Below are 12525 nucleotides of genomic sequence, written 5' to 3'. Positions count from 1 at the left end.
ATTTCTGAAGAACTGAATTTTATGAGGCTGACCTACATGGTAGTGGGTGGAAGATTAGGAATTGGGAATGGGAAGATGCCTGAAATAAATGGGTAGGTTGGGAGGGTGGGACTACTACAGCCTGCTTGTTGATGCTACTTCAGATGCTACTCTGCACTGTTGCATTAGGATTGTCACTGCCTCCACACATCTATCTCACAAACACTCCCCTACTATCAGCATATTCAGAATCAGTTAGCAATTCACCTATCAAGTAATAAGCAGGCAAATAATTAGTGCCATGTTAAATTGTAGAAACCATGTTTCTTCCTACCTTCCTTTTTATAAGATATTTGTTTCCATTCAATAATACTTTTTTCATCCTCTTATCAAAGACATATTTCCTTTTGTTGGCTCTGGTTTTGCTTTCATGAGAATAAATTCAATCCAGATATAGCTAAATGGTACTCTGTATTTTTATACCGATTTATATCAGAGTGAATTTGCCTTACTATCACCAAAGATTGCTCTATCACTTTATTCATATTCATTGAATTCTGCCTTTACATTTAGTTTTTCAAGTACTACCAGTAAGTCTACTTTCCAATGTTTATATTTCTTACGTTTAACTGAATAGTTTTGTATGTCATCATGCTGTGGTTATTCACTGGGTTAAATTGATAAGCAACATAACGTCATGATTAGTATATGGCTTCTAAAGTCAATCCCATTTTACATAATTGTTCACCTTCTTAAGCATTTAATGATGATACTTTCAAAACAATCTGCATATTTTATCATCTTATCTAGTTTTGTTGCTTTCTATTCCATCATGGTATTTTTCTTCATCTCTTCTTTTTACTTTCATTGATTAATTATATTTGCCCAAAGGGAGAGACTGTCACTTAAAACCCAGAGTAAGGGCTAACACAGGAATTAATTGGTGTTTATCATTTGATGTGATCATTCTCATATTTGATACCTATCATTTTTAAATGCTGAATTTCCTCATTTAATGCATATTTTCTATCATACTTGAGACCATTTTCTCCTAGAATTTCCTCCCTCTCTATGGCCCCTCTACATGTTACATCTGTGCTGTGATTAACATGTATGTTATTACTCTCTTGTCCCCTGTGGGAACAACTGTGAAAACACAAATGACTGCCATCTTCTTTAAAAAAAGCCTTTTTAAATTTGAGGGCTCTTATCAAATTCCTCTCAGTTTTCTCTTCTCTAGGCTAGTTCTTCAGATCTTTCTTTATATGCTGTATTTTCTAGACCTATAATAATTTTTTGTTTCCTTCTGGAATCTTTATAATTTGTCCAACTTTTTTTGCAGTGGTGCAAAATCTGAACATACTAGTTCAGCTGAGGTTTCACTGCTCTTGAATAGAACGGAAAAATCATTTACCATAACTTGTTTATGGCACTCCTGTTAAATACATCCCAGTATCCCAGAAGATACTAATTCTATATGCTCGTCAATCTTGGCATAAATTAACATGCTTTGTCTTCAGATCTTATAGAAAGGAATTTGTTAAACTGCTGAATACAGGGTCTTTCCATAAGCATACATAATCCCTTCCTTACTCAGATCATGCAAATGTTAATAGTGTATCAGTATTTCATCAGTGGAATTATGCTTTGATGATTATCTATCCTGAAAAAGACGGTTCTGTGTTTTTGAATTTCCTCTTGGCCTTTCCATCTCCTATTGTTTCACAAGGTTCCAAATTTGAAACGAAATTACCCATGAAGGAAAAGGCCCCAACTGAAAAAGCAGGAATTTTATTTTTACTCTTTAGAAGCAATAATATTCTGTTTCATCTGTTGTCTCCTCCACATATGCACATAAAGCAAACAGTAAATGTCTCTGACAAGAAAGAATTGCAACTACCTCATATCCCTTTCTTACAACGACCCTATTAAGAGGACTTCATCCTCTTAATATTAGTCTTGCAGACCCCACCTTCAACAATGCCTCCATTATTTGTAATACCCACACATACAACAATGAAAACTTTTCAAAGTGTTAAAGAAAATTTAAAAAAAACTATTTTGAGTCCATTAAAGCTAAGGTCAGTACCATACAATTTCAAAGGAACAAAGTGCAATAGGGCATCTGAAAGTGATTACTTTTTTGTGCCCAATGATTCTTTGAAGTTTCGTTACTCACGGTAAGTCTTCCAATCTGGAGGCTTCATGTCTTGGGTCCAAAAGATCATAACCACACTCATTGTAGATTTCCAAGTAGGAAACATTGGTTGTGTACACTTTGCTGCTGTCCTGAATAGGAAAGGAAATAAAAAGAAGAGCTATAAATAGCAAGCAAAGTCTCAGGGCAGATGGACAAATTTATCACTATAGCTTCCATGTTGCCTCATCACCCTGTTTCTCATTCTTTTCCTGGATATGTTTTACATTTTCAATTCGTGACACTTTTAAGTTTGTCTGTTACCATACGAATGAAGGCTTAAAAAAAAAGGGACCTACGCCCATCATCAGAAGCAAGTTTAGTCTGTTATTTTTTTTTATTGGTTCCATATATCTAAAAAAATCTGTATACATTTAGAATGTGGCTGCTTGGTTGCAGAATTGTGTAACATACTATTTTTCACTTCTATGACAAAGAGCCATGTTACTAAAGAGGTAAACCCTCATATTATGGATAAAAAGACTATCCTTAAATAACAACATAAAGATTTACTTCATTTAGAAACTCCAGTGACACTTTGTTTTCCATGTTCTTTATCAAAATATTTAACCGTGACATATGCTGTCAACTATCCTCTGTAGCCCTTCTGCATTCTATACTTTCAGAATGTAACATAACCCAACTGGTTCCTGCAGACAGGATTCTCTCCTCCCCAGGAGTCAAAACCAAACAAAGTAAAACTCAAACTGAGCTACAGTTTACAAAATGTGAGTGAATGAATTTATTTCATTGGATAAAGCAACTGTAAAAGCAACCACATCATGCCTGTAGTGAGAGTTTCCTACTCAAATCTGCTAACTTTATTTTATAAGGCTATTTTGAGAAAAGAGCTGTTTATTTTTTTACTGAATAACATTATTTAATATAAGATTTTAATTGATTGTGACAGATTAGTATTTCATGGAATATGAAATATACCCTGTTTTGAAAGACATACTGTGGTAAATGAGAAATCTGTATCATGAAACTGTGAAAATTGTAGAGGAAATTTTTGAACAGAACAAAGAGATGTATTAGACTGTGATTCTCCTCACTCTTAGTTGTAGCCAGTTGTGCTTCCTTGAACCTGTGGTGACTGGTCCAATTCAAGTTACAGGTGGGCAGGAATAGATCCATCTCACTTTGCTGGTATGACTCCTCTATATAAATTTGCTACACTGCACTAAATGAGGAGGGCAATCTAATAATTGATGATGTGGGGGAAGGCTAAAGTAATGAATGGCTATTTTTACTTCAGTCCTTACAAATAAGGTCAGCTAGCAGATAGTGAGCACCTTTAGCAGCAAAGAGAGGAGAGAAAATAACCAGCTCAGAGTAGGGAAAAAATAAGTTAGAGATTACTTAGTCAAGCTGAATGTTTTCAAACCAGCAGGGTCAAATGAGATTCACCTGGAGTACACCTGAAATTGAATAAGCCAATTGAAGAGCCATTAGCTATTATCTTAGAGAAGGCAGGGCAACCTCTATATAAAGGGAAAAGGACAACTATAGTTCCCATCTTTAAAAAAGGGAAAAGGAGGATTGAAGGAATTAAAGACCAGTCAAGTGTATCCTTGATACCTGGTAAGATTACAGAATGTATGATCAAACACCTGGCAAAGGATCAGGAACAGCCAATATGGGTTTGTTGAGAGCAAGTCATGGTTGACCAACCCGATTTCTTTCTATAACAAGGTGACGGGCTTTGACAGGGGGAATGCAGTGGATACGATATTCCTTAACTTTAGTAAGGCTTTCAGCAGGGCTGTGCAAAGCTTTGGTCACTGATTTGATTTGGCAGAGATTTGGCCTGATTCAGTGGCCGAATCTCCAAATCTGAACTGAATCAGGAGATCTATTAATCTCTCTAAATTGAATGGGAACCTTCCAAATTGGTTTGGAGAGATTCGGAAAGATTTGATGATTCGGACATAGACACAGCTTTAAATGTTTCAAGGTAGCAGGTGGCTCATGAATGCTGAGATGCTGGGGCAGATGAAGCATGCCACAGTAGCGCAGGAAGTGTCCCTAATGTGCTTGGCAGCAGACCCGGAAGTGGACCAGAAGCACTTCTGATCCATTTCTGGGTCCACCAGGGAATGCACGGGGCGCTCCCCACACGCCTCCTGGCTCAGCGACTGGTGCCTCCTAGGTCTGAAGGGGCACCTGGGGTCCCCCTGCAGCCAATCACCGAACAGCAGACTCATTTCACTTGATTTGCAAGTGACAAATCCTTGTAGCTTGTAGGTCTTTTTTTGCAACAAGAGCATAATCAGCTAGCTCCCACTATTAGATTCTAGGAAAATATGGATGAAACAGCTACCATCACAAAAGGAGCATCTATGCTTTCTCTGCACCCTGGATGGTAACTGGAGATCTACTGTCTGTAGGATCACAGACCTAGGTTTATATATAAATTCAGTAGCCAAAACCAACACACAGATTTTGTATAGGTGCAGCAACCACTTATGCAGCACACAGAACTGCTCTTCTTATCTGCCTGGCTATAATCACATGGCATTTCCTTTTCAATGGATAAACATTGAACATTTACACAAGTTTTGCATAGGAAGAAGTGAATTTCTCATTGTCAGTTGTCACGGAGCGGGGTCCTAGGAGCAGCCGTGATCTCTGCGGATGCCCCCTACCATGCCAAGTCTGAGATAAAGCACCCTCATTCTCGCCCGCCATGTCTTTGATGTTAGGTATTTTATAAGGGAGGCTGCCTTTTTGTCCCCCTGGACACGGTGCTCTGGTGTATCCTGGCCCCTGTTCTGTATTGACTGACTTGGTGCACCCCAGCCTTATGGGCTATGCGTGGCTCCTACCACCCCTGTACCATGCCCCAAGCCTCACAGATGTACTGGATGTCGTATGGTCGATACCTGGCTTGCCTTGCAATTGCCCGTGCCCTCACGCGCTCCCTGGGCTTCTCTCACACTGGCCCAGGCCCTCACGGGCTCTCTGGCCTCTTTCACAATGGTCTGCACCCTCACGGATGCTCTCTGGCTCGCCTTAGGGCCTGCACCCCACGGGCATTCCCTGGCTTCTCTCACAGTTGCCCCACGCCCTCACGGACGTTCCCTGGCCTCTCTTTTCTCGCAGTTGCCCGTGCTCTGTGCAGATGCCCCCTGGCCTCTCTCGTGGTTGCCTGTGCTCTCACTGATGCATGCTAGGGCCTTCTCTTGCAACCATGCCCGCTCCAGGGCCTTCTCTCACAACCGTGCCCACTCCGGGGCCTTCTCTCACGACCATGCCCGCTCCGGGGCCTTCTCTCTATTGGAGCTCAGGTGGCCATAGCCGTGCCTGGCCCTGAACCCCCCTCCTTGGGTCTCAAAGCAAGTGCCCTCTGGGCTTCTCACCTGCGCCCACCCTTGGGTTTCTCACAATTGGGGCTCAGGTGGCTGTAGCCGTGCCTAATCCCCTCCTGGGTCTACAAGTTCCTGTGGGGCTCAGGCAGCCTCGGCCTTACCTGGCCCCCAATTCTCTGTGCCACTTCTCAGGGCTGGGGTCAGTGCACCCCTGAATGCTGTGCCCTCTCTGGCACCGGGGTCCCCACACTACCGTGGAGGTTGTATGAGGCCTCCTCCAAACCCTATTAGCCTCACCCGGTCCTCCGGTCTTATAAAACTACAAACAGAAAACTCAAGCCCCTGGGCTACAACGTAAACTCTAAGCCATCTCACTAACCATCATTCAAATCCCTACCAGGGCTTCCTCCACCCGGTATCCTCAAACAGAAGCTGCTCAGGCCATCAGGCTTCTCTACTCTGCTTACTCCTGCAGAGCTCCTTCTTCCTCGGCTGCTAGCGGAGAACTGCCTGCCTGGCCCCAGCCTGGATTGTGTTTATATAGGTCAAGCGCTGCCCCCTTCCGGTCAGCTGACCAACTGCGGTTGCCCCGGCAACTGTACCCCTTTATAGGAGCAGGCCCTGCAACACCAGTGAAATCCTCCACTATAAATAGAGACCTACTTAATTTGTGGCCAGACGAAGGAATTTTCACAGCTTGGTTGCAGCATAAAGAGCTGATTTCATGGGCATTTCCCAGAGACACTGCCCCTTGACACTGACTGCCAGAGAGGCCCTGAGGGGAGGAAAGGAAAATGGGGCAGCCGCCATCTTGGCCGTTGGCTGCCCTTCATATGGTCCAGCCCCTCGCCACTGATTGGTGGAGAGACTCCAGGGCCAAGAAGGGACAAGGGGGTGGCCACCATCTTGGCTTCTGAGTGCCCTTTGTGCCACCCGATGCCCTCACCAGCCAGGGCCCTCCCTTCCTAGGCAGGCTGCAAGGCAGCAAGGAATTCCAGCTTCCACTGGAGAGCCAACATTTTATTTTAATAAGTTTTTAAAATTGATTTCACAGACAATTGTGCATTTTGCGGTTTCCACAAAATCGTAAATTAAGTAGTTCCCTAACTATAAAATGTACTGTATGCCTGTCTAGAAAGTCCACATATTTTATTTAATTGTTTGCTTAGAACTAACTGTGTTACCAATGTATCTTTTTAAATGAAAAAAGCCAGGCACTGCTAAACATTTATTTGCATGTTTCTATGTCTCAAAAGGAGACTTGTGCAATTATATACAATAATAGAAGATGTTTCATTTCCATCATCCCATCCACCAAAAATACTCTTCTTTCAAAGACGCTTCACTCTACTCTTACTATAACTTATAAAGCAACAGGGAGGTTACAATTCACCAAAAGCATAGTGAAGTAATAACAACAAGCATATTTGTATAATACATCTTAGGATTTAATGCAATTTTTTAAAATAAAACAGTGCATTCATGTTGCCTATGACTATTTCCCTTACTCCAGCATATTTAAAGGGCCGACTATAAATGAAAAAAAAGAATGGAAGAACAGAAAGGACCTCCCTGGCACACATTACATTTAAAACAGGATTAACTGGTTGATCACACCTTAAATAGTAACCGGGGACATGTGCAATTTAATTTAAGGCATGATAATTCAGTAAACAAGCCATAAATGTATTCCACATATAATGTGGCATGACTGTGGCTCATTTGTATCATATCTTAAAATGAATGTGTGGCCAAGACCTGTCAAAACTCTGTAAGCCGCCTAGCTGAGCAGCACAGGGGGTTGTGACAGCTCCTGGTATATATGGAGCCAGTAACAGGTGCTGCAGCCCAATGTTGGGCTCCCCATATACCGGTAGCTGCACAAACCCTGTGTGCTGCCCAGCTGGGAGACACACATGGTTTCATAGCTCTCCATACATGGGAAACCAGGCATTGGGCTGCTGGTGCTGGTCTCCTCAGGCAAGGGGAGCTATAACACCACATGTGCTGTTCATATCAGTAGCAGACAGGGTTCAGCCAACTCTTAGCGCATGGGAAGCCCAGCATCAGGCTGCATGCTGGGCTCCCCATGCTCTAAGCCGAATGTCAGCTGGGGCAGGGGATCAGTTTGGTTCCCAGCCCCAATTCACAATGAGCTGACTGGTTTCATTTTGCTGGTGCTCCCCCGGGTAATAAGTACACCCTCCTACCATCCCTATACATGTCCCATGCCTCGCTGATGTCTCACAGTGTGTTCCATCTCCAGTTCAAAGCTGGATCCAACTCGACGCATAGTTGTGTCTCTCCCATGCTGACTTCCCAGGCCATACACACACCAACCTCCTCTCACCAAGGCCTCTTGCACTGCCCTGGCTCTCACCTGGTCTCTTGTAGGATGCCTATCCAGGCCACACTCACTCCGCCCTACTCAAATTGATCCTCAGGCTTTTCTCTCTACTCCTTGATCAGTCCTGGTGCGGTCTTTTGGGCCTCTCCCATGACCCTCACCTGAATGGGACTGAGCGATTGCTCAACTATGGGACTACTTCATCACTGGCCCCTCACCAGACCACTACACCCTTCTCTCAGGCCATAACTGCACCCCCTACTCTCTGGGGCCTGGGGTCTTCCACCCCTACAGGTTCAGGTGCCTTAAGTGTGCCTGACCTTCACTCCATCCTCTCCCAGGGCCAGGGTCTTACACCCATAGGACTCAGGTGCTGCTCATTCAATTCATCTGGCCCCTGCTCCAGGGTCCAACACCCCATAGGGCTCAGGTACAGCTACTCTGCATGCCTGGTCCCCTTTAACCCTCCTAGTAACCCACCCAAAGGTGGAGGCAGGGGTTTAGGTATCCAACCCGCCTTACACCGGGTAGGTTCTTGGTCCTGGTATTTAGGTGGTCCTGCCCTGCCATAGGCAAGCCCACCAGGCCTCCCTATCTCGGCAGGGTGCAGTTTTAGGTCATGCCCAGAACCAATGAGACCTCCCCCTTCACAACAGCCTCACTCTTACCTCCAAGATATTCCTGGAGCAGGAGCTCTGCTGAGCGACGTTACTCCCCAGGCAGCTGAACACCAACCGCTCTGCTCTTATAACAGAGCTCTCCCAAAATGGCTGATCTCCAAAAATCACTGCTCTCATCAGCCACCTGACAGCTCCCTGCTCCAGCCCTTAAAGCAACAGACACCCAAAGAGGTGTTCTGTCACAGTGGCCACTTTGTTCCTGCTGGCAAGCTAAACCTTTAGCTGCTTCAGACAAAGGACTTCCACTGGCTTCAACTGACATTCCACATGTGAATAATCTACAAAACTTGATCCTTTAGAGTAGAATTTACTACTTCTGAAAGTCTCCTCTAGATTACTGTTAACCAGTATTTGAGGTCTAGATACCTTTTTAAAGAAGATCTATAGATACCATTAAAATGTTAAATAAGTAACAGATGGACAAATGCATCTTGAAAAGAATGTATTAGTGGGGAAAATCTTTTATCTCATCTTGTACTATTTATAGTTTTACTTGTTCATGTGGTACACATGTGCAGTTATGGAGAGAAACTTGTTTAACATCTGCCTACTCTAATGCCCCAGCTCAGACAGTGAATCAGCCTCTTACATATTTGTACTGAATACATATTTAATGTAAAAGTAAACCAAAAAGGTTACTGTGGTAGGGATATCTTTGATTTAGAATAACTAAAACATTTGAGATACTGAAATTTAAAACTGTCAGGCATAATATTTTTATGCATATTAGTATTATGTTTCTATCATATATGCCTATAAGCAAGCAACTGGCATTGATTAATAACACCTAGTAAAATAAATCCTGTTAATTAAATAACCAAAACATTGTTAAAAGACTTTCAAAGGGTTCTATTCAGAGAAATCAGAATATAATATGTGTTTTATGAAGGTTATAAGGTTAATGATACAAGGGAAATTTAGGTTAGATATTAGGAAAAACTTCCTCACTAGTTGGGTAGTATAACACTAGAACAAGCTACCCAGAGAGGTTGTGGAATCTCCATCCTTAGAGGTTTTTAAGACCCAGCTAGACAAAGCCTTGACTAGGACAATATAGTTGGGAATGGTCCTGCTTTGAGCAGGGGGTTGGACTAGATGACCTCCTGAAGTCCCTTCCAACCCTAATTTTCTATGATTCTATGATTCTAAGGTTTAACCAAACAAGCAAAAAAAAAGGTAACTCAAAAGAGATGATAAAACATTAGTTCCACTACTCTTCTTGATCTATAGCTTCTAGGACTCAATAACAAAAACACTTTCATAATTCATAATTCATGCAAACATCTACGTAATGGGGAACCAACTCCAATCCCTGTTCTGGCCAAGGAATGCTGTCGGGACAGGATCGGGGAACAAACTTACCCTGAAAAATCCAGTGGGGTTGAATGGCCACTGGAGCAACCAGGCGAGAGGTCCATGTATGGTCCAGGGGGAAAGAGCCAAACCTTGGGCATATGTGATCACGTGAAGAGGGAATGAGTCCTCATCGGTGGGAGTTCTGGCAGTCTCGAAAGAAAGAACCGGCACACTTGGTACCCTCCGGAGCGTGGAATGCACGGCAGGCTGAGAATGCTGTGCAACCCACATAAAGATGCAGAGCTGGGATCTCCCAGCAGCATCCCAGGGACCCAGTGGAGTGGTCCAGGAAACAAGGAAGGCTCAAAAGCAGCCTAGTGAGGGATACAAAGTGAGTGAAGAGGAGCTTGACTGGCAGAAAGGCCAGTGAGGTTCCCATGAAGATAATGAGTTAAACATGTGACCACAGGCTGTTGATAAAGTGCTGACATTATCATACACGTCTGGAACCTCTCACATTGATGACAAGCAAAAGGTAAATGAATGGGATTTGTATAAGATATAGAGACTTGATAGGATTGGGGTAGAATTAACTAAGCTCCTACAAGACAAGGGAAGCCCATGGGATCCATTAATGCTATTGTTATTCTAGGGATTAAGAGAGACTGCAGAATTTATTGATAATTGATTACTCTTTCATGAATTAAAAGAGACTATGGATCTCATAGTCCATAATTACTCTCATCTGAAGTAAGAGAGACTGCCGAATTCATTGATGATTTGCCCCTCTCCCATGAATCAGGAGAGATTATTAAATTCATCAATAATTAACTGAACTTTTATGACATCACGAAACAAACTAGGCAGTGACTGGCATTCCTGACTAGACCAAGAACTGATTACATCACACCAGGAAAGGCTCGAAGGAGACACTAGGTTGGGAGCCTATAAAGGAGAATATGAAAGTGAGCATTTTGGAGCATGAGTAGCAGTTGGATCAAAAGAGGCCAAATGGCAGTAACTGCCTGAGGAGTACAGGAATCCCAAGTTAAGGTGACAGATTTGGGCCACCTGGCCAGCAGTGGAAAGGAGCAGGGTGTAGGAGTGGGAGGAACCCTTAGGAGAGGACAGCCTTCAGTCAGGTGGATCTCTGCTCTTCTCTGGACAACTAACTGCCCTTTAATTGTCTTAACAACGAGGCATGGCAGGTAAGAATGAAGGGAAATGAAGCCAGAGATCCAGTACACCCAGACCAGAGAAGTGGTCCCTTTCACACCTTCCTACAAACTACAGTAAAATCCCTGTTATCCTGGATTTTACTAACTGGCACACGCTACTAACTGGAATTTCTGTCTGGCCGGACATGGGGGGGAGGAGGGGAAGGAGCTTGCATGTGGCTGCTGCTGCAACCGCCACATCCACCACACCGTGCTGCTGCCTTTCCGCATGAGGCCACCACCACTTCCCCCAGGCTCTGCTCCACATGCAGAAGCTGCCATCCTCCATGTCCAGACAGAAACCCTGTGCCCTCAGGTAACCGGCAGTTTTACATTACCAGCACCCCCCATTCCCCACTCATGCCAGATATCAGGGATTTTACTATACAATGTAAATAGGACGTCTTATAAGAAAACCTAGTATTTAAGCAAATAGCACTCTAGGCCATCCAGAATATGATGCTCTTATAAAGAAATAACAGCATAAGTTGCCTATTATTTTTCAGTGTCTGGGAAACAAGCCAGTTCATCTAGCACTACTAATACTGGCTTTACAGAAATGCCATCGTTTCAGGGTAGATTTCCTTTCTTTACTGGGCTTTAAGTCAGGTTTTATCATAACCTTACCATTAAGATTGTTTCTTGTGACTTAATGCAGTATGCATAAATTGGGTGTTTAAAAACAACAGAAAAGAGTTCTGTACCTTCTGCAATTGCTGAAAAATGTAAGACAGGGTCCTGGGAATGATGCCTCGATCACTATAACGCTCTGCTCCTCCAGTGATGGTAAAAGTTTTGCCACTGCCTGTCTGTCCATATGCAAAGACAGTACCGTTATATCCAGATAGAGCACTAAAAATGAAAAAGTACATAAGATGTTATTTTTCATGGACTGCTATTAATGCTTCACCAACAACTGGATTCAAGGTCCAGTGTAATCAATGGAAGTCTTTCAACTATTTTCAGCAGGATCAGCCCCAAAACACATTTATTTTGGATCACATGAAACTCCTAGAATGCCATGAGCTGACTTATGTCCGAGTTAAATATCATCAGATAATAAAGTTTACTAGTATCTCCATACTTTTATTGTGCCAGGAAATAAGGAAGGTCCATATTACTAGGGCTGGATCATCTTTGCAAGATTAGGATGCAGTTACTAAGATTGGCAAAACACAATACTCTCAGACACCCAGTACATGACAGTTTAGCATTACTGAGGAATCCATGAATATTTCCAAACTACATACTGACTTGACAAATTTAGGGCAAAATTAGGGCAACCAGAGAGGTCTGTATTGCTCTTAGAAACTCATCAAGCTATGCCTGTATTAGAAAAACCTTATTGGTATAAAGACTATCAGCATATTTTTCCAGCAAGACTCACAGACTCATAGACATTAGGGCTGGAAGGAACCTCAGAAGATCGAGTCCAGCCCCCTGCCCAAAGGGCAGGAAGTCAGCTGGGGTCATAGGATCCCAGCAAGATAAGCATTCA

General features: G+C 43.1%; 1 protein-coding gene across 3 annotated transcripts in view; it reads right to left on the bottom strand.

Annotated features, from left to right (window-relative positions):
- KIF6 (kinesin family member 6) overlaps window positions 1–12525 on the bottom strand; it is a 415530-nt gene that overhangs the window by 350664 nt on the left and 52341 nt on the right. For all 3 annotated transcript variants that reach the window (XM_019549619.1, XM_019549618.1, XM_019549620.1), the window contains exons 4-5: window positions 11732–11879; window positions 2159–2268 (exon numbers count right to left, since the gene is read on the bottom strand). In XM_019549619.1, the coding sequence (XP_019405164.1) occupies window positions 2159–2268; window positions 11732–11879 (258 nt within the window). The remainder of the gene's footprint in view (window positions 1–2158; window positions 2269–11731; window positions 11880–12525) is intronic.

This window comes from Crocodylus porosus, unplaced genomic scaffold, assembly GCF_001723895.1.
Source record: "Crocodylus porosus isolate Cpor-Errol unplaced genomic scaffold, CroPor_comp1, whole genome shotgun sequence".
In the NCBI taxonomy this organism is placed as follows: domain Eukaryota; kingdom Metazoa; phylum Chordata; order Crocodylia; family Crocodylidae; genus Crocodylus; species Crocodylus porosus.
Note: the sequence above shows the minus strand (reverse complement) of the source record. Positions and strands in the feature narration are given on the sequence as shown.